This window comes from Larus michahellis, chromosome 15 (assembly GCF_964199755.1).
Source record: "Larus michahellis chromosome 15, bLarMic1.1, whole genome shotgun sequence".
In the NCBI taxonomy this organism is placed as follows: Eukaryota; Metazoa; Chordata; class Aves; order Charadriiformes; family Laridae; genus Larus; species Larus michahellis.
The window spans coordinates 8,277,498-8,300,997 of record NC_133910.1 but is presented as its reverse complement, the minus strand read 5'-3'; the positions used below and the strand labels follow the sequence as shown (position 1 = coordinate 8,300,997).

Here is a 23,500-nt window from a genome sequence, read left to right as displayed (position 1 = left end):
CTAACCCTCCTTCTCAAGCTTTGGAAATAAAAATTATCTCTTTCAAGGAAAAAATTTGGGATTTATATATTAGGAGCCTTCAGGCTGGCTTCAACAGAGGTGGAAGGGCAAATAGTACGGGAATATCAAGTCTCTGAGACCTCTTGGCAATCAGGTAGTGGGAGTGAGTTCCAAGACTTGGACAATCTATAGTAACTGAGCAAAATACATTTACACAAAAATCTTTTCTCTAATGGGTATTTTATTTTGGGCTGCTTGCTAACTTAAGAGGAAATAAAACCATCTTTTGTATGTATCTTCTGAACTGGAGTAACAACTGTATGCTTGCAATGCTTTTGTACTCAGCACTTACATAAACAGTAAAAAGACGTTCCTGAAAAGCTATGGTTGTTCTTGGAAAGGATAAAATGTGTCAGGTTCCGTCCTCCCTGCAGAGCTTCACAGGCAGGTTCTGTGCCTGAGACCGTCCTGCGCATCTCTATGAGACGCTCTGAAATGCTGGGATGTTGTTACAGATACAGCATGGTTCTCCTTCAGAACTGAAATTTTATCATGCGTTCCTGAGGAAGTTCTCAGCTGAGTTCGATGGGTGGAATGGAAAACAACAGGAAAAAATCAGGAAGATACCAGTAGTGCTCTTACTTTGGCCAGAGAATTTTGGTAGTAGGTTGCTTACATGCACCTGATACCGAATTTGCTGAAAAGACAGAAATGTTAGGTATGTCAAGGTCTCAGGCTGACTTACCTTTTTCTTACTGAAAAAGTTTTGTGAAGCTGATCTAATATTCTGTTTTATGTTGTTGTTTACAACATGCCATTTTCCTGTTCTTACTCAGTTTTTTAAACTGATCATTTTACTGCTGTAGAAGAACCTATGTTGGGTTCTAGATTTCGCCCATTAATCGGATGGAAAAATCTTTGTGCTGTGCATGAGGGTGTGTTAGTGCATTTACTTCTGTGCAATAAAGTTTCCCATTTTTTAGTCTCCTGATTTTATTTGGATCAAAATGAAGGACCTTTTCTATCCGTGTGGGTCAAATTCATTATTTTTACTACACATTTTGTTGTCAGGGAGGGGCAGCTTATAAAGAAGACAAGCCATGTTCTGCTCAGAGGTGCACAGCAAAAGGACAAGAGGCAATAGTCACAAGTTGTAACATGGGAAATTACAACTGGATATAAACAAAAAGAAAAGATACTATTAGAGTGGTTAAGGAGCACTGGATTAAGTTGATCAGAGAGTCTCCATCCCTAAACTTAAAATAAGGTTAGCAACCTTTTCCAGCTTTGGTGTAGCCCCGCTTTGAGCAGGAGATTAGACTAGATTGACCTCTGGAGGTCCCTTCTGACCAAAGTTATCCTGTGATTATTCGTGCCAGCACAAAGCATGCATAAAATGCCACCCGATTCGAAGTTTACAAAGCTGTCTCAAGGGCTCATGCGTTACAGTTGCCATGTGCTATTGTTTCCAGTGGATTCTGCCTCAATAGGAATTTTTTACAGCATAGTTTGAGAATGATGCTATTTGAGATCTAATAGAAGATTAGAATATCTCTAATCTTGTTTTTAAGCTTGTATTTCTAAGCTTGTTTTTAAATAAAAATGTTCTTGATGGAACATGTTCTGTTGCTAGCTGTTGTTTGACATCAATAGCCATGAATTTTAAGATATGCAGAGAAAGGGGCTGATAAGAGTAGATTTTAATAGAGCTTTGTCTCAAAACAGGTAAATAACATCTAGCTACAAAATATAGTTTGTATCAACTCAAACTGATTAATGTGTCTCCACCTTTAGCTAGCAGTTGTCTCTGTAAGATGTGTGAAAATCAGATACAGGACTACGGCTTTGAGCTCTCTCCATTGGTCCAAGCTTTCCTGCTGCCTGGAGTGCTTAGTAGAATCATAGCAAGTGACAGACTTCTTATTTCCTGCAGATTGAGTGTGCAGTTATGGGATTTTTTTAATAAAAAAAAAGTAAAACCTATGTTAAGAATGGATGAAGTTGCACTTTTTTTCTTGTATTGTCTTCTTGGGTATGTCTGGCTGTCTCATGGCTCCATGGAGGGGCAAAAGAGCAGCAAGTCTCCTTTATATGGTGATTGCTCTCACTTATTTCAGGAGGTCTCAGTCGCAGAGTGTCCATGTGGCCAAGGACACACTGGAGATGAGGAAGTGTATTGTTATAACTCTGCCTCTGCTGACTAACTATTCCACTTCCCTAAGAGATGAAGTACTGTGCATTATGACTTTGTTCCTTCCTGTGATCTGTGCCCAAGGCCTGATCAAAAGAGATAGAAATCCTTAAAAAAAATAGCTAGAAATCCTAAAATAAATCAGCTTTACACACACACTCAGAGCCTCTGTACTCCTCTGCATTCATACAGCTGAAATACTGAAACTGAGTAAAGTATCCTCACAAAAGGTACGTGTTGCTCTTCCTCATCTTCATTTAAATGCATTCAATTAGTTACTGAAGCAAATAGATTAACCTTACATTATGCTTTCGTAGCAGCTTTCATGAACTTTGCAGGACTGTGTTGAAGAATTATCTTTCAGTTTTCCAGAGTTAAAAACTAAAACTTTCTAGGCAATTTCAGTGATTATCTTTCAGTTTTCCAGAGTTAAAAACTAAAACTTTCTAGGCGATTTCAGTGATTATTCAGTTTTCTCAAACTTAATGATTGTATATTGTATGTACTTCCCAGTTGGTATTTTTCCCTTCGTTTGTGATTGCTTTCTAACTGTTCTAGGGCTGTAAAAGAAACCCCCTACAAATCATAATGGTATGTGTGAAACTGAACGGCATGCGTTGATAAAAAGCAATTGGGTACCATGCAAGATATGTTATGCTGTATCATTAATTCATTTCAGCCTTAAGCCAGCCTTTTTCTTTCTTATATAATTTCTAAAGGTAAAGTACCATACAACAGAGACTAACTCTGCAAAGTACCTGCCTGCAAACATTGGATATACCTATATTTTTTATGATGATGATAGCTGACATCTTGCCACACACAATTTCTGCATATAATATGCTGCTTTACCAACCAGAAATGACCCTCCCTCTAGTCAGCCAGTGCTTTGGAAAAGTGCGATATAAATAAGAACAATTAGCATTTTTGGCAACTACAATAATCACCATCTTTCTGTATTTACTGGGAAATACAGGCCTAAGCAAAGAACTATGCCATTTTTTTCAATTAAGAAATCCATAAATAAAAACTTTTTCCTTACGCTTTTTTAAATCATCACATAATCAAAACCTAAATATCATCTCCTGTTGTCTTTTAGCAAATGCAGCCTGGAGCCTCGGCCAAAACATGCCGTGGTGCGTTAATGCAGTGAATAGTGACAGACGCAGAAGGCACTGCAGCGCTGGACTCTCTTCCCTGGGCCAGAGGCTGTTGTGCCCGCAGCGCGGCACAGGCTGCTCTTCCCTCAGCAGCCCTTCGTGGCAGCTGTCACACTTTTTTTAGTTCCTTGTTAGGGTCCTGCAAGCTGCTCATAGTAGGCATTAGCCTATAGAGGTGCACACGAGCAAGATCTTTTCTGTCCTTTTTTGAGAGTTGTCATAGAACTCAAGCGCTAATTATGAAATTTTTCAACATGCAAATCGCAAACTCCTTTGTTTAGTGGGCCCAGACCACAGCGGCAGTAAATAGTTGTTGGCTGTTATATTTGTTAAAAATTATACAACTATTTCTGTTTGAGACACTAGATCAATTGGTTGATTGATTTTGTCTGTTTCAGGAATTTATCTCTTGGATTTAATCTACATTGATTCTGCATATCCCGCTTCAGGCAGTATTATGGAGAATGAGCAAAGATCCAATCAAATGAACAATATTCTCCGAATAATAGCTGATCTGCAAGTCTCCTGTAACTATGGTTGGTAAATTTTTGTTATACATATTTAGCCTTAAGTAATTTAAGTAAGCTGGTAGAGTTGAACACTAGTAGATGATGTAGCTTCCACTTCTGTGCAGTTTCAATCTTACAGGTAAATTAGGCAAATAAGCACGTATTCTAAATTGTAAGAGCTGTAACAGAAGTTGTGCAGAGTTTACTGCTGCGTGTGGACTACAAATGACATGCCTTCAAGTACAGGTATTGCATTTGGGTTATATTTTGTTTCCAGTAAAGGTAGAGAGAATTATTTTAATATCTTTCCTTTCCATTGCAGTAGATATGATGTCTTTGGAGTGTAAAATGTATTAATTTCATTGTCATTTTAGTGTTAATATCCTGATGAGATGTTTACAAAAAGAAATACAAATATTTCAGTCTGTACAAGAGTTGTTAAATTGTGTGTTAAGCTTTTCCACATACCTCACTTGTTGATGAAGTGAGGAACATGAGGCGGCTGCTTCTTTTTGTTAACAAGATTTTACTGTAAAATTCATTTCTGCAATTCTAGCCTGTTAGTGAAGCCTTGTGTCAAGAAATGTGCTGGTTTTGTGGTCTTGACAAATACTCAGTGTACTGTTGGTGACCTAGCAGGACTCTTCATTGCTTAAACATGAAACAAGCTGGAAAACCTTGAGAGCAGCTGTACAATTAAACAAATTCAGAACATTTTTATGCTACAGTTTAGGAAAGTTTTGAATAGAAAAAAATTAAGTGTTAGATTGTGAGAAAATGAGGTGAGAAATCACTTGTGTACGCTTAAGTATCCAACTGTTGTACTTTGTTATCAACTTCGGTATTATAAAGTATTTCAACGTAGGGACTAGGCGTATTAATGGTTCTGAATAGCTAGATTATTGAGCTGTCATGTTCTTATTGTGAGTTTCATTTTGTCTCCGAGAAACCTTATTATTTCACTGACCTTTTCCTTTTTACAGTTTTTGCGGCTTCCTGCATTGCTATACATTAATTTTGAGTGCTTTTGTTAAAATCAGAATGAAAATTAAAATGTGGCCTCAAAGAAGCAATATTCTGGAATAATGAGTGCCTTTAAAACAGTTTTCTTCATGAGAGCGTAAAAGTTAAGTTTGATACTATAAGGCACGTTCCTGTCCATGGACCATGCATGAAAGGATTTTTCTGTCATTCTGAACTTAGTGTCTTTCTTTCTTGGTATTCAGCATTGCAATTTTTAAGTCTCTTCACTTCCTGTTCGTATGAGAATCACTAACAGCCATGGCTGCAGGCATTAATTTCCCACAAAACAGCGAGCACAAAATTCAAGCAGGGTTTACAGCAAATAACTATTTTCCACTTATGAGATAGCATATAATAAAATCCACCAGCTTCCATGGTGATGAAAGGCAGATGGGTTTTCTTTAACAACTGTGCATCACTTTTCCTCAATCAAATCTTTACCATCTTCTTAGAGTCAAAGTAATCTTTCTGCCTGTTTTATTCTTTAGAAAGGTTCCGATTCTCTGTTTCCATTAAGATAACCATGAGGACCAGAAAAAATAGTCATTTTCAGTGATGTGAATGTTCTTTTTTTCTGTTTTTTTAAACACTCCACAGATCATCTTACAACACTGCCCCATGTGCAAAAGTATTTGAAGTCTGTCCGTTACATTGAAGAACTTCAGAAATTTGTAGAAGATGACAATTATAAGTAAGTACTGATCTTTTCTTCAGGTTTTGGGAAACTTTATGGAAAAATCACTTGGCTGTTAGTTTGATTAAGAGTTGAACAAAAAGCCATTGCCTGAAGATGTTTTGGGGTTTGTCTGTTTTTCTTAGTATTTTATTAATGGTGCCGATAATAGCAAGATGCCCGAGTAAAATCCAGAATGACAGTCTTCCTTCATGACTCCAACCAGATTTACAGCAGATGAAGCAGATGAAAATCTAGTCTTTATTCTAGTACGTGATGGTTGTATTCTGGGAATTTTGTTCAGGAACCCTAAAGCCATTTCCAAGATGTCCAGGCTTGACTCTAAGCTATTGTAAATAATACATAAAAAACATCTTCCAGTTTCAAATTGATATTTTTAATAAGCTGATACTTAAGATATAAACCTGACGATTTTGGGGGTTCCAGCATGTTAAAGCAATGCTTACAAAAGAGGTGGAGAAAAGCCACCCCACACAGTGGTGTGAAATAGACAGCATAGAGCATATTGGTCAATATGTGAATGTGCTGCAGTTAAAGGAGATGATAATCCCTGGCCAATAATTCTGAAAGAACTAGCACAGTAAATCACAGGTCTAGCAGCCAAGGTTTTAAATAGCTCAACCAAGGTAGATGCAATGCGATATAATTAGCTATTGACAAATATAGTACCTCCATTTAGGTGAGCAGAATTAGAAGTATTCAAGGCAGCCAGCTGTTCAGTAACATGATGGTGGTATAAAAGATCTTAGAATATGTTTTGGAGAGTAAGGTTGCTAATGAACTTCTTTAAAATCAGTCTTGCTACCAGTTTTATTAAAGACTTCAGTTAAGAACTTTGTCTCAGAATTTGTGTGTACTTAGACCGTATGCTAATAAAACAGTGTTGTAAGGATTCATCGAAGTAGATGGAATCGTAGTGATGGAATTCTGGAATCGCTTCTTAATCGGAGTAGTGAGACAAATAATTGAATAAGTTTAAGTTAGAACTTGATCAGTTAATGAAATGAAGGCTACCAGTTAATGTTTGTGCAAAGAGAAGAGCAGATTCAGTGAATCAGAAGACCGTCTTAGCAGTGTGGGGTCATGTCCATATAAGCATGAAGAATGACCTACTCTAACCATTCTGCATTTCTCTGCAATTAGAGCTGATACTGCTGGCATACAGATGCAAAATCCTATTGAGACAGTTCAGGAAAAAAAGGTGTCGTCATAACAGACAAAAAACCACATGTTTGAGTATAGCATGAGTCAAGCGATTTGTCATTTCGATTTTGAACGTAACTGCGGTTGGTGATAACTCCAGCTGCCAAAGCCATTCCACTCAGCTCTGGTTCAGGCCACTGTGCATACAGTAGTATTCCTCAGCCAAACCTGTCGGTATGGATTCTTGCGATATATGTCTGTGGAACTTTGCTTTTCCTGAGAGAGTAAACCATTCAGACATGGTATTCTTCTGGAACTTCTCCAAGTATTATCAGGACATACTTCAAATGGAGCAAAAACATCCAAAATCTGTCCCTTTGCTTAGGGTAAGCTTCAGCAAAAGCAGCTGAACCGGCATTGGGTAGTTCACTGCAAAAGATCATACTCGGCTGTGGTGTAATAGGTTTGTGCTTTTGTGTCTGGTTGATCACAGATACTAAGAATAGTGATGTGGAAAAAAAGAATGTGTTTGTATGATGTTTTTATAGCAAAGTTTATCTGCTTCATGGAATTAGAATTCTTGCCAGAGTACTGATGATAGAATGCATATGTTCTTCCTTTTCTCAGTCTCATGACATTGTATATGTTTCATAAATAGAGATGCATTGTGCAACAGATGCACATTGAACATTAACATTGTGCACAGGCTTTTAAAAAAGTTAAGGCAGTCCAAGGCTTGTGTTAAGGGTAGTCTGAGATTTAAATCTCAGTGTTAAAATTTAACAAATGGTCATTATTTACTAATTTTCCACATATCTCCATGCTTCATTAAAGTTGCGAACATAGAGCAAAATTAAACTGAGTAAAGGTGGAGAACTGTAATTAGTATAGGCTTTACAGCCCCTGGATTGAATTCAAGAAATGTCGCTTAATTTGATTTTTAGATGGAGTTTCCTGATGATGCATCAATGTTAACATTGTATATACAGTAGCTTTCATGAACTGTGATATCTTAGGCAAAACAGATTAAACAAGTGGTTTCTATAAGTATATGATATTATAACATAATATTTGGAAAAAAACAGAAGTCGTGAGTAATTCCAGTTTAAATTGGAAAAACATTTTAACTTCAGCAGCAGCATTGCTGATAATGCTGGATGGTATTTGATGTATCTTAAAGATCATTTATTACTTTTGATTTAGTTATTGGTGAGAATATTTCAATCAAATTTAGCAGTTTTCTTTTTAAGCTTCACTATGGCAAGGAAAAATGACTGAAGTCACGAGAGGTATCAAAAAGAGGGAAAGATTTGGTTCTTAGCATAGTAAAGTTGCTGCAGTTTATATACACTGTGGAACTTTGACCTTTTTCTAACATGTTTGTTTCATCAGAATAAAGCTTTAAATTAAAGTTTGTATTAATCAAAACTCATCGCAACTACCCGTAAAGAGAACTCTCTTTCCTCTTCCATCTTTGTATTTGATAAGAAGACTTTGGATAACTGATTTTGTGTTTTCCTTTCAGTTTTCCATGGTGGATCTTCAGTTTTGTAGCGTTTTCTGGTCCCATGCCAGAAGAAAATGTAAGCCTTAAAAAGGCAAAGAGTGCTAAGTTTTTACAGTGAGAAAGAATCTCCTCCCTCTTTCTCTTTCCAGTGACCGCTCTTTTTGAGCCAGGGACGGCATTAGCGTGCTCTGAAGAGACGTTTGCTTGACCTTTGGCAGGGAGAACAGAAGTATCTCAGTACCAGGCTGTCAGGGAGAAAAAGCTTAGATAGTTGCCCTAAAATGTATTGGCAGGATCCCAACACACGTTTCACCAAATGAGAACCTCAATTACACTGAAAAGGAAAATTTGGCAGCCACTTTATATAAACAAAGCTTTTCTCGACGATTTTTTGTGCCAGTTCAATTGCTTGCTTTAGGTTCGTGCTTGTCAGCAAGTAAGTACACTCCAGAAAACCCCTGACAATGATGTCATGTCCTAAAAATAATAGATCTTTCTTGCTCAGCCCATGTACTGTTCTTTGCAGAAGCTGAGAAATAATAACATTTGCTAGTTACAAGACTAAGGGGGCAAAAATAGGACCTAAAGCATCAGGATTCCTTCCAGTTCTACCTAAAGTGTATTGCTAATCATTGTGATCTCAGGGCAGCCAGTGGGCTTCAGAGGTACCATCATGCAGCTGCTGCAGGATCTTCTTCCTCCTCCAGGACTGCAAGAAGTGATCTGAGGAGAGCGCTTGTCCCGTGCTTGTCCCCAGGTGTGCAGTTTTTCAGTGAGCTGGACAGCACTATCCAAACATTGTGGCACTGTGACACATCCTTTCCTAACCTGTCATGCTTACAGCCATTCCAAAACTTTTTTTTTTTCTGACCTTTTGGTATCATTAGATCAGGCCTGGTATTCTCCACGGTTGTTCTTTGTGTAAAACCAGTTTGAAGACTATTATTTGTATTACAGTGTTGTCTGGACAGGACAGTCAGGATTGGAATCCCATTCTGTAGACTGCTATCTATACATATAATTCAGTTCTTCAGGGCATGTTAAGCAAGACATTGGTACTCCAATACACTAGTAAGATGATTTAAAGAAAGATCAGTTCAAATTTAAATTCAGATAAGCAGGATGCTATGGGAAAGCATCCAGGAGAAATAAATAGGCAATGAAAACATTATACTGACTCCTAACAGTGATGGTGCTATAAAAGTGCCAGCTGCACCATAATGTTTTTAGTCTTAATGGTAACAGGAATTGTATGGCAGATGCTTAAAATATTCGTACTTAAAACAGTGAACCTTGGCCACAGTCCATCTTAAATAGGTCTCCCAGACAGCTATATTCCCTGGACGTTTTCCACCAAGAATTGTTGTCGAAGGCAGGGGTAGGGGGAAACCTTCACTGTTAGTCTGAGATTTTTAGTGATGCAGTGGCCATATGGATCAATAGCTGTAGTTGTGACTTAGCTGCTTCTTCCACGGGACGTTCTCAGGGACAGCGAAGTTTGCAGAATCTGTTGGACTTACTGTGCTACACAGGCAGCCCAAAATGGTCCAGCTTTGTACACAAATACTGGTCAGAAATGCCCTGAGTGACATCTTTGAGGACTGCACCACTTTATTGCAACTTAGATCTTCCTTGTCTCAAGAAAGATGAATAAGTTTTGTTCAGCCTCCTCATGGAGCAGATAAATTTCTTGTTCATGTAAGGCTATTCTCTGTCTTTATTCACTTCTCATTAGGAGAATTGAGTAATCCCAGCAGTAGTTTCATCCTGTACTGGAGAACATACTCCCAAGAAATAGAACTATGTTCCAAGACTGGCTACCTGGTTTTTTTTCTGCACTACGTTAGGTTCCTCTTTTCCTGCTTATCAGGAATGTCACTCTTAAATGAGCTATACGGCAGCACTCAGTAGCAGAGTCTTATTTAGGAGTAGGTTGGGATAGAGGTCTAGCTTATTTTAGAGAGCATACCAGCCCTAACACGTTTCAGAAAATATTTGGAGTATCGGCCTTTAAAAAAAAAAAGAAATCGTTTACATCATCTTTTTACTATCCAAGACTGAAGCTTGCACATACTCTCCCGATGCCTTCTTTTTTGGTTTGTTAATTCTGTAAATCTCTATGATGATTTTTTCCTAGAGATTTTACTTCTAGTTTTTGATTCACCTTAGATTGTTAAGAATAAATCCTCAGGTTTTGAATTTCAGTTTCTAATTTATGCTCAGTTGTTTTTGGGCAGTTTCATAGGCAAATGTTCAGTTTCTAATGGGCAGTTTCTGAGATTGATATCTAGAATTTATCCTGGCGTGTCTCTTAGCTGAACTCACAGAATCACAGAATGGTAGGGGTTGGAAGGGACCCCTGGAGATCATCTAGTCCAACCCCCTGCCAGAGCAGGGTCACCCAGAGCAGGTTGCACAGGAGCATGTCCAGGCGGGTTTGGAACGTTTCCAGAGACGGAGACTCTACCACCTCTCTGGGCAGCCTGTGCCAGGGCTCTGCCACCCTCACAACAAAGAAGTCCCTCCTCATGTTGAGATGGAACTTCCTATGGTCAAGTTTGTGCCCATTACCCCTTGTCCTGTCGCTGGGCACCACTGAAAAGAGCCTGTCCCCATCCTCCTGACACCCACCCTTTAAGTATTTATAAGCATTGATAAGATCCCCCCTCAGTCGTCTTTTTTCCAGGCTGAAGAGACCCAAATCCCTCAGCCTTTCTCCATAAGAGAGGTGTTCCAGTCCCCTCAGCATCTTGGTAGCCCTTTGCCGTCCCCTCTCCAGCAGTTCCCTGTCCTTCTTGAACCGGGGAGCCTAGAACTGGACACAGTACTCCAGATGCAGCCTCACCAGGGCAGAGCAGCGGGGGATGATGACCTCCCTCCACCTGCTGGCCACACTCTTCTTGATGTACCCCAGGATGCCATTGGCCTTTTCGGCCACAAGGGCACATTGCTGGCTCATGGGCATCCTGTTGTCCACCAGGACTCCCAGGTCTCTTTCCACCGAGCTCCTCTCCAGCAGGTCAGCCCCAACCTGTCCTGGTGCAGGGGGTTATTCCTGCCCAGGTGCAGCACCCTACGCTTGCCCTTGTTGAATTTCGTAAGGTTCCTCTCTGGCCAACTCTCCAGCCTGTCCAGGTCTCTCTGTAAGGCAGCACAGCCTTCTGCTCTGTCAGCCACCCCCCCCCAGCTTTGTGTCATTGGCAAACTTTGCTGAGGGTGCACTCTATCCCTTCACCCCGGTCATCGATGAATATATTGAACAGGACTGGGCCCAGTACTGACCCCTGGGGAACACCACTCATCACTGACCTCCAACTAGACTCCGTGCCCCTAATAACTCCTGCTGTATAATTCTGGAATGTTGAAATTTCATATGTCAGCACTTAGACCTTTCACTGAGACTAGGCTTCCTCACCATGGTAAAGCAAAGATTTTGGTTTTGAAGAGAATTCCTGAAAAAAAGTATTATAACAGTGCTGTGATGTTGGATGAAATAGTGACTCACAAGATGAATTTCTGATCATATACAGGTGCAAACACAAAAAAGAGAATGCCTTTATGAGTTATGAGTAGTTTGTTAGACATGCTGGATAAAGCTAGTTTTTTATTCATAGTAATACTAGTGAATATTATTTGGGACAGTGAAATGTGAGAATATAATTTGGTATGTGATGGGTATGAATGATGAATGTTGGTTGTAAGCACGCCTGGTGTTGAATTCTGCACAGACCTATTGGTAGCATCACACTAAGCCTCTGAGGGGCCAAAGATCCTGACCCCATGAGTGCTGCTTGGGAGACATTGCTCTCGCTGCTGGCACGACCACACGCACACGTAGCGAGAGAGCAGATGAGCACACGTGTGTACGCCTGTGAGCAGCGCGTCACAGTGGAAAATGCGGTGTCAGAGCAATTGCAAAAATGAATTTGGGTGGTGACAAACAAGCCAAGACTGGTTCAAACTGTACTGACTGTCAGTATCTCTTCTTTGAAATACAAATGTTTTTGTTTCCAGCCTTCTGGGGGAGCGAGGGAAAAGGAGAGAAGGTGGGCCAGGAGTGTCATCTCCTTGTCAGGATATATTCCCTTTTCTCACAATTGATTTTAAATATTTTGTTAAACATGTCAGCATGACTATTTTATATTTACCAAAACTCAAATTTAGGCTAATATTTATTTGTTGTTCTTTTAATACATCCTGTATTTTCCTAAGTTGAGGAGCTAAACTTAATTTTTGTTATCTTGAAAACATTGCAGAATTCTGATGTTGTTGAAGTCAATGACCAAACTGTCAGCCCCCAGCAAGGGCTAAGGTCTCAGAGTGTATTTTAGCATAACCAAACAGATAAACAGTGTTATCAAACATTACATTTTCTAGAGAGTTGACCAGTGGAGAGTGGTGTGATCTCATTTTATAGCACTGAAGACTCAATTGTTGCTCTGTCGGTGAACTTTTAAGTGCAGCACACACCACAGGTGCTTTTTAGATTGTATAATGATACCATGCCTCTTTCTAAAACCCTGTTAAGAGCGTGAGGTTTTTAGGTCTTTTTTTCTGCTGTTACCTTCCCCTTTTCTTCTTTACCAGAATTTTTACCAATATTTTTAAACAGCAAGAGAGAAATCATATAGTACAAGTAGTTTCATGGAAGTTGATCTTCCTTGCTTTTGTCAGATGTTCCGGTCACTGAAGAAGGTGTGAGTGCTCTTGTCTTAAACCTGATAGCAGGTCGTGGCAATTCCCCTTATGTACATGTTCACAGCAGTACTTCACCTCTGCTGTTTTCAAATGCGCAAGAGTTGTATGGGGTCTTGGTGCTTAATCACAGAAAGCTAATTAAATTGATGCAAAATGCAAAGTTGGACGAGTGATTTGTGGCCCCCTCATGTATGTGAGTCTTGCCACAATTGCTCTGAAAAATAGCTGATTCTGTAAATGGTTATCTGAAATGATAGACTGGACCTGCTTACTGAGCACAATTCAGTTCAGCATGCTTAAGAATAAGAGTCTAGTCTGTAATCCTTACGTATAGATTTAAATTCCTTTTAGTCTAACAAAGCAAGAAATTTTCAGGAGGAATGCATTACAAATCACATCATTGTAAAAGGGAGAAGCTATTTGCTTACGTGGACTGAACTGCAGTTGTATCTTTTTGCAACGGGCATTAGACAAATGCTTCCACAGTGACCAAATAAATTGTGGCTGTTGCTGCAGGGTGCTAATAAAACTGAGTAATTTATTTGATAACAGGATAAGGAAAGACCATCAGAGATGAGTTCCTCAAAGCTGGCAGAAACTAAAACATGCAGTTATCACGTGTGGGGAAAGGGTAGGTGATAGCTCCCTTGTACAGAAGAAAGAAATTAGCAGCTGTGGAACAGTGACAGTTTAGCAAAAGGGCTGTCTGCTTCTGTTTGGAGAACAAACGTTACGTGAAACAAGCTGAAATGAGTGTTCTGTTTTACATAAGGGTTTTGGGTCATCAAATATGAGCTAACCCAGTGTCATGAGCTTAATACCCATATTTCTCAATATATGTAAATAGCACAGTTCTACAGGAGATTCTTGAAACCAAGAAATTTTTTTTAAAAGCTTTCTGCACAAAAATCAAACTCACAGCATGGGAACAATAAACCTCGAATACAGTGAAGAACAGATCAGCCTCAGAAATGAGCAGAGCAGTAACTACTGTGCAAGGGATGCAACGGGAACATTCCTGCAGGAAGATGAATTCACACAGTAGGCACTATTTACAGGGAAAGACTTCATTAAGTTTTTTTGCCTTTTTCCCATACTGAAAGGAATTCCCATATGATTAACATTGGAATTGTGCACTGAGTTGTATTGTTGTAACTTTCTCATTGCTGGCTTCTGGGAGAGGCATGTTGCCACTTCTGGTCACGGAAATCATCTTGACAGAAAGAAAAGAAAGTCTGGAAAGGAATGATTTCATTAACTACTTGAAATCTATTACTTTGGATAGTTAAAAGAATCTAGTACTATCAGAAGAATAGAAGTTCTAAAACATGAAAAGGGACCATATGTTTATTAACTAACTTCACACTAGAACATAGCTGGCAGTGTTTGAATACTGTGGAGAATGGACTGGAAGGTATTCCCCATAAAACCCTGCGTACCTGAAAGACAAGGTAGTAAGGAAAGTGACAGTGAAGCCATACGTGACATTTTGTAATGCTCTCACAGGTTCCTCCCTGCCATCCTTTGCATGTTTTTATCTAAAGTTAAAAGACTTTCACTGGTGTTTGTATACAGCAGGGTACTGCACTCCGTAGCTTGAAACCGTCACAACTTCTTTGTGTGTTTAATGCTGTGCAATGACAGCAGTTATTTCCTTTGGTTTTATGTGTATTCCATTAAAATTTACTTAACATTGTAGTCCTCCATACTTTTTTGTCAAACTGGTACAGAACAAAGGACCCATGAATGTCAAGTTAACAGTGCACGAACTTGAGAGGTGGCAGAAGTCATATGCACTGGAAGATCAAGACATGTGTTGGAGTGCTCAGATAAGGCAACAGTGAGTGCATCGCAAAACGCATGGATTGAGGCGGAGGGGCATATAATATAAATTTCTTCTAATTATCTTTTACTATTGAACATTGGTCACTTTACCCACCTAGGCTCCCTTTCTGTAAGTCATAGTAAAATTGCTTTTTCTGAGTGCACATTTCCACATGGTGACAGAATAAATTCACTTTTCGTGCACAGAGGGAATCAAATGTTTGCTATTAGATTTGTATCTAAATTTACTAACTTTTGGAGGGTTTTTTTTCAGGTGACAGAGTATACGAACTTACATTTTTATGCTGATAGGGAGTATAAAATAACAATTTCCATTTCTGTTTTCACAGACTTGCCTCACAGTTTTTTTTTCTTGGATCTAACAGGTAGTGATTTACATTAAAAAATGTATTGTTTTGTTACATAACAAAATAAATAACTACACTTCCAACAAAGTAAAATTCCTGCTTACCACTGCCAGAACAGTTACTTTCTTCAGTTTCTTTCAACTTTATTGAGAAAATTTTTTTTGTTAATTTCTCTAAAAACTTGTTTTTTCCAGATTATCATTAAGAATTGAGCCAGGTAACAGCTCTCCTCGACTGGTTTCCTCCAAAGAAGATCTTGCAGGTATAAAACTTCATTTGAAAATTTGAGTAAGGAAATAATTTTAATTACAAAAATCTTCCACTGAAGTGTATGGGAAAAAACATTTTATATCAGAAGCATTTTGGAGGAATTAATCAGTTTCAGATGTGGGCTTGTATTGCAATTACACAATTATTTTGTAAGGGCTGTCAGAGAATTGATCTCTTTTTGTGTATATGTCCAGTTTCAGAACATCCTTGGTCCAGAACACCACTGCTATGATAGTTGTAAAAGATTTTATTTTTATTGCAGATTGCTACATAGCCAGCTTGTACTTGGGTTAGCACTGTCCTTTTTCTTAAATAATTTTCTTTCTTTATGATATTCACCCTTGGAGGTCCTTACAGTAACAAATGATATCCTACATATTAAGATTGATTTCTCACGCATCAGCATTCATTTGACTAGACAGAACAAATCCATTGATCTTAAATGAATGAAAAGAATTTGATTTCAGAAGTAAGACTTAATTTGCAGAGATTGTAGAGGAGGCATGTACTGAATTTGCCTTTCTGGAGAACAGGTTTACCTGTATGGCAAAGACGAGCATTTTCAAGATGATTTATTAGTAGGTTTCACATTTTTAATGCATAGCATAAAACCTATTGGACTTCCCTCTGCTGAGATTAAAACCCTAGCTACAGCACAGTACGTCTAAAATTAATCCCTGGAATTGGCCAGTGCAAATTGCCAAGGTTGTCAGCATCGCTACCAAGTCTCCCACTAACCTTGTTGTGGTATCAGAGTCTGCTGAGTGACCGGGATCCACAGGAGTATTGCTGTGAGCTGCTTTGTCCAGAAGCCAGACCTGGTAATTCAGAGGCATTATCAGTAGCATGAGTCATCAATAAAGATTGCTGACTTGAATATAAACAATAGCAGTTCCAGGGATAACACAGGGTGTTTGTTAGCATTGGAAGAGAAATTACGTTGTGTGATTTTTTTACAAATGCTTGCATTTTCATTACTTAATAAGTGAAGAAGGAAGAGCACTCTTTCAGTACAAACAAATCACTGCAGTGAATAACGTAAGAAATTCTCCTTTCAGGTTTCTGTGTGAACTGACACATAAGTTTGAGACAATTTCATTGTGTAAAGCGGGAGGACAAAAGATTTGTAATATCTTTTAGCAACAGCTAAAAAACTACAGTGCTGTCTGTAAGCTGACCAAAACAAATCTGCCATACCAACACAGTTTATTTCAATAAACAGACTAAACAAACATGTGAAATGTACTTACTACTACAGGAGCCATTATCTCAAAAGCTGTTCTATTTTAATCTCTTAAACCTGAACGGCCAATTTGCTGTCTCATTATGTTAAACCACGTGTGAATGTAAAGAACCCAAGGGGTCCAGACCACATTTGACAAGCAATTTCCTTTGGCATTCAAAATGTCTTTTCTTCTCACCAAATGAGACAGAGTCAAAGTCAATGAGAGAGAGAAAGAAAAAGGAAGATGCTAAATATGAAAGAAGAAAAATAAATATGTGTGTTTTTTCTCCGCCTCTTCATCTTGGCTGCTGTGAAACCCTTTCTAAGTGTCAAATGGCCATTTATAGGGACCCTCTCGTTTGTCCCAGGATTGTGAATGCTATTTCCGGAGTCAGATAAACATTTGATCTGGTCTTCAGTCCATACAGTTCTATGGAAAAAGAAATAAAATCTATAGAAATAATAATTTGGAAGAAAACATTTATTCAGGAAGGCGCTCTCCCCTTTCCCCCTCAATGCTCAGTGTTATTAATTGCTGTGTAAAATACAAGTCATTCACAGAACTGGGTACGTTCAAAATCAACACTTTCTTTGTACAGACGTGTGTTTTGAGTCTGGCTGGGATGGAGTTATCTTTCCCCACCGCAGCCCTCAAGGTGCTGTGCTGTGTTGGTGGCTAGGAAGGTGGTGATGGGGCACCCGTGGCTACTGCTGAGCAGTGCCCACAGCATCAGGGCTGCCTCTCCCACCCCCAGACAGGCCAGCAGGCTGGGGAGAGCAAGCATTTCGGAGGGGACATGGCCAGGACAGCTGACCCAAGCTGACCAAAGAGATATTCCGTACCATACGACGTGCTCAGCAATAAAAGATAAGAGGCAGAAGGGGCGGGGGAAGGGGGAATTTATTAGTAAGGTATTTGTCTTCTGAAACAGTCGCTGCGAGCACCGAGGCCCGTCTTCCCAGGCAGCGGCTGGACAGTCCCTGCTGATGGGAAGTAGAGGACAAATTATTTTTTGTTTTCCTTTGGATCTGCATGCAGCCTTTGCTTTTCTTTATTAAACTGCCTTTATCTCGACCCATGGGGGTTTTTTATCTTATTTTCTACCCCCAACCTCCCCGGTCCTGCCGAGGAGGGGGAGTGATAGAGTGGCTTGGTGGGCACCTGGCAGCCAGCACATCATGTGATATTTGATTTTGCTTCTGTGAGGATTTGCTTTTTCATTTAAAACTAAGTCATTGCTTCTCATATAATTATATCTTACATACGTAGAGCAGACATGCAAGCGAGCTTTTTTGTTTTCTGGCTTTCACTTTGTATTGCTCACATTTAAAAGCTTTACACCAGGGGTTTGATGTTAACATTTCATTAGGATGATTGTGGAAGTTCTAGCTTCGGTCATAGCAGCATAGTAGGTGATCATCACCAATAGTTTGTAATTCTTAATCAAAGGCTTGAGTTTATTTAGAGCTGTCATGGAAGGCAATTAAAAATACAGTTCCAAAGTTGGAAACAGGAACTTTGAACTCTCCTGAGCCAGGCAAGTAATACAGCTTTGTACTGCAGTAAGCTTAGCCGGAGTCCACAGATACTGATTCAGACAATATTTGGTAGTAACTACTCAATTGAATCATAGAATCATAGAATGGTTTGGGTTGGAAGGAACCTTGAAGATGATCTCATTCCACCCCCCTGCCCTGGGCAGGGACACCTCCCACCAGCCCAGGTTGCTCCAAGCCCCGTCCAACCTGGCCTTGAATCCCCCAGGGATGGGGCAGCCACAGCTGCTCTGGGCAACCAGAGTATGCAATCGTATCTGGCAGTATTAGGGGAGGGTGAACTTCCCCCTCTGAATCTGCAGTGCCCGTATATGGTCTGTAAAGTTGTTTTATTCACTGTGAGAACTAATAGGACAACTAGAAACCAAGTCTTGAGTCATTCCTATTGCTCCATTCTTCTGTATTTCCTTCGAAAGCTCGACACGCGTGTGGACTGCTGTATTTCTTGCTCAGCTAGAGAGCTCTCACTTACTGCTAGTTCAACAATGAATGCCACCAGCATTTTGTAATACCCAATGAATTTTTCAGTGACCTGCACTTATGTGGCTGCAAAAATGCTACTAAAGGGAATACAGTGTACTTTATTGAAAAAACAAATTAATTCCTAGAGAAGGTTAGTTAAGTAAGTTAGCATGAATTCAAATTGAAATTTAACTAACATTAATAAATAGAAATATAGCCATATGTTAGTCTTGAATAATTCCGAGCTAAAATACTCAAATATCAGTAATGAGATATTTGACCATGGAGAATTAAAAATAGCACATTCAAAGGTATTTGAGTCAACTTTATTTGGATTCAAACTATAGTTTGAGATTATTTCCACTTCAGTCATTGTGTGCCAGGAGTAAATCCTTTGCAGTCAGCAAGCTATAATGATAAGAGATGATCTCAAAATAGTTTAGGCAGTAGTTCAATGTTCCAGTCAATAGTTTAAGGCATAGGAGTCTGAATATAGTGATTTTAAGGTAAAATAAAGGTTCTTGGCCATAAGGGCAGTCATCAGTTTGGTTCTCCTGACAGTCAAAAAGTTCATAGGGTACTAATAGCAGTAAGTGTAGGTGAGTTCTGCGTGTGACGTACTGCCTTCTTACAGCCTGCCATGTTTCCAAATATGGAGAAAAAGATCAATACCATGGTGATAATTCCAAAGTCTGAAGTAATGGACTTCAGTGCAGGGAATAGTGTCTTTAGTAATTACTTGCAATAGTGTAATTACTTGTCCTGATGATGGAAGTGGATTTTCCTTTCCAGCATCGTGACTGCTCCCTTTCAAAAGAAGATTAACAGCGTACTCTAGACAGGGACAATGTGGTGGTATTTTTTTTCCCTTAAAGTATCTTTATGAGTGTGAGGCTCAATAAAAACAGTTAAATCCTTCAATATTTCTGTTTGCAAAGTACTGGAGAAAACCATGTGTCCATTTTCCACTTTGGTTGCCAACTGGTTTTCCAGTAAATTCAAACAGGAGGCAGACATCTGATTAAAGTGAATGTCTCACAACAAGCTATGTTTGGTATATTAGTGGCTAAGATGGTCTCATTTAATTGCCAAATGCTTATATAATTGTGAATAGTGCTTTCACAGCAAGATTTCATGCCTTCCATAACGCTGCAGAGATTCTTGTCTCTTGCAAGTAGCATTTAAAAAGGAGCTTTAAACAGTTTAATTGTATGCTTTCAGGAACTCTGTGATTCACGCAACTTCCTTGGCAGCGGCTTAAGTCTGTTCATTCTGCCTTGCTACAGTTTGAGAGAGAGAGAATGTAGCTGGAGAGCTTATAGTATGCTAACTGTTCACAGTTTCCAGTTGAATTAGCTGTAAAAGACATCTGTGTTCCTGCAGCGTTGGCTAGGAGGTGCCCGGCATTTATGGTACAGCTATTAGACAGATTGTTTTGGAAGGTATAACTCAATACGTTTGCCCAGAACAAAAGAAAAGATTTAATTTAATATATGGTAAATAAGTTAGCCTTCTAAGCAACTGAAGGTTCTTAGAATTTGCACACCACGTCTAGTTCAGTATAGAAAATTTTATGCATGTTCTTTATCATCCTAATGTTATTTTGAAAATTATCACAGTGCTAATCAGAATATAGAAAATGGTTACTTGTTCTCTGAAATATACCATGTTTCTTCTGTCTTGGAAAACTATATAAAAAGATAAAATAATGTTAAAATAATCACCTTATCCAGAAAATTATATCTAATACCAAGTGACTCAAAGACTGATCTTCATGATTCTGTGATTTTTAATGAACGCCTTCATCAAAGTTAGCACTTAGAAGTCCTTTTTAGCAACAGCCGGGCCTCAGCTGTAGGCAACCCTTATTTTGGGGGTTTTGTTATGCAATAGTCAGGGATTCTTCTTTTTTATCTCGTAGGTATTGGTATAATTCTTGAGAGGAGAATAAGTAGACCAGAGGTTTTACGTTACCACCCTACCAGGAATCTGGAGTAATTAATATGAAACAGGTGTATTTTTTTATTGTTATTGGGGTAAAATTCAGTCCAGTCAGCTTTGAGAGTTGCTAAAGAACTTTTAGTATTTATTATAATTAATTAGAAGCAGTAGATTTATCGGATGTAAAGTATGTGATATACAGGAGCTAAAAATGTAGAAAATGTAGAAAGAGAAGGAAGAAAGACTGGGGTGTTTGCGCATTCGTAACCCTCTGGAAGTAGGTATACTACACTAGTGCCGTCGGTACAGCAGTCCCAGCATTTTAGAATAAGAAAATCCCACACCGTCATTTTCCGTGTAAACACTGAGTTGACATTTAGTTTTGCCATTTGTTTTACTGGTTGCTTTGGCAACTAATAAATAGTTTGTGCTAAATGCTTTAGCAGCCAATTGTTCTGTGGAAATGAGGATTGTCTAATCCTCCCGCAAGTGCTTGGTTATTGCTTCATGTGCATAGTGTCTGCTTTCCTTGTACTGTACTTAAGGTAGAAATAGAAGAACTAAGTTTTCTTCACAAAAGTTTACAGACCATCCAGAAAACTTTGCGCTTTAGTTTCAGACTTGTAGTCATTTCCAATCTCTTCCTCTGGGATACTTTCCCTGCAAATTTTTACAACTCATTTGAGTATTTTTGAAAAAAATTAATACCAGACAAATGTGTGGGAATCACATGTTGTTATCAACCACTAAATCCAGCCAGAATTAGTGTGCTGTGGTTTTTTCTGAACAGACCAAAGCCTCACAAAAATTGAAGAATATTCTGTCAAAGGAAATGTAAAGTTATCAGGGAGAGAACGGTCATACTCAGTTTTTAACTTTATCACTGTTACTTTCTGTGACTTTCTTACCAAACAAGTCTCTTTAATGTCCTAGTTTACTGATGCTTATTTTAACTACCAAGCTATTACTCCCTGGGAATGTTAGGAAGATATAAAAGAGCCAGAGGACAAGGGGCTTTTCTGCTCTTCCCCCCCCCCCCCCCGCCTTCTTCAGAGCAGTCACCTGAAATACTTTATGCAAAAAGTTATTTTATTGATGGATTGGTTAATGTATTCTGTTGAACCCAAACTTAAGTATTTCCCTGCAGCTGTGGTCTCGCAATGGGTATGTCGTCACTGCCAATATGGATGTCATATTGCACTACCCAGCAGATCCAGCTGCAAGAAATTCAACATTTCTGCTGACGTGTAAGTCAGGGTTTTGCGCATTCCACTGATACAGTGCAAGTAACACAAATGCTGACGGTTAGTGAATCCATAGAAGCAACACCTGGAATTGAAAGTATCACCTCTGTCTAGGAAGCATTTGAAGGAAGTACACTCAAGTGTGCTTACTATGCAGTCAGTAAGCATTAGAAGTATTTATAATATAATACTGTAAATAATAATAATTAATAATAATAATGTAAATAAATATATTACATTCTAAGTGCATTAGAAATATGGTTAGTTGTACTTGATCTTGATAGAGTGGCGCAGACAAAAGTGCCCCAGGTTTCTGGTGCACTTGTCTGGTTTGCTGTTGCTGTTGTCCTTGCTAAATATATTAAACTTGTGGTCTTGCCTGCAATGTAATTTCATCTTTCGTTGCATTATTAACATATTTCTACAGTCCTGCTCTTGGAGATACTGCATTGAGTACTACTGGGCAAACTCCTTTAGGGTCCATTTTATGTTTTGACACTTCATATATTAACATCAACGAACTCCCCTCTGTGTCCACATCACTCAATTGGTCCCTTTCTGGCAATTATAGCAAAAAAATGTAAGCCAGAATTGAATGGTCCAAGAAGATGGAACTACTCCCTCACAAATGCACACAGGTTTTCCATAACAGCAATGGAGACGGGGTGAGTGGAGCTGCGCCTGCCTAAGCTGTACTTGCCCAGTAAGGGACATTCGTGCCCTGAGATAACCCAGCACGATGCACTCTTATACTTAAGTTTATGGGAAGAAAAAGTATAATTTAATATGTTCAATGTGATTGAAGGTTCTCTTTTTCATAATTGATGTTATTGATAGACATTACAAAGGATTGACATACTTGTCAGTGTTTATTCCCTCACCGCAGGCCATGCTTTTGGAATTAACCTTTAAATTAGAGGATTTTGTTAATGCAAATTTGAACATAAAGCAAAGACTACATCGAAGGAGAACCACACTGTGTGTCTATTCCAAGCATTCTTGGCACAGGTATACGGTAGCATTTGTAAAAAAACCCAAAACAAACATAAAACCAAAAAAAACTGGGGCAAACTATTCTTTTTACACATTTGAGGAGATATATATGAGACATTAAGGGCTATGAAGAAACATCTTCTCATAAATTGCCTAATGAGTGTATTCTGGAGTCCTGTAAACATAAAATAGGTTCTAAAAAATAGAATCTGGAAGTGAAGCAAAAGAATACCACGTGCTCCAGGTCTCTCTGCCTCAATCTCTCATTTTTTGTTTGCTTGTTTAAGAAATTTGGGATGGGAGCTTACTTGCACAAAGCAAATCAGTGGAGTTTGAGGGAAGAAGGAAATGTCCATACCATGACTTTTTTCGTTTACTAAATGAAGAAGTTTGTTGTTAGACTTCTTTAAACTGTTTTCTGATTAATTAGGAAAACTAACCTGCACATTTAACTTGAAAATCCACTAAAGGCTGTAATAAGGGAAGGATCGTTGAGAAGCAGAAGGGAATCAAGAAAAAAGAACAAGCTGTAGCTGGATAAGTAGAACACAGAAATTAAAGAAATTGAGAATGATTTGAAGGAAAATGTGAACAGGTAGAAGGATGTTCTTTACACCTATTAGAAGTAGAAAGCAATTGAGAAAAGTGTGGTTCGTCTGGACTGTCAGTGAAAGAAAAACAGTCAGAGAAG

General features: G+C 38.8%; 1 protein-coding gene across 7 annotated transcripts in view; it reads left to right on the top strand.

The window, feature by feature from the left end:
- Positions 1-23,500, top strand: part of RALGPS1 (Ral GEF with PH domain and SH3 binding motif 1) — a 118,955-nt gene that overhangs the window by 76,924 nt on the left and 18,531 nt on the right. For all 7 annotated transcript variants that reach the window (XM_074608540.1, XM_074608541.1, XM_074608536.1 and 4 more), the window contains 3 exons: positions 3,750-3,887; positions 5,481-5,574; positions 15,312-15,379. In XM_074608540.1, coding sequence (XP_074464641.1) covers positions 3,750-3,887; positions 5,481-5,574; positions 15,312-15,379 — 300 coding nt within the window. The remainder of the gene's footprint in view (positions 1-3,749; positions 3,888-5,480; positions 5,575-15,311; positions 15,380-23,500) is intronic.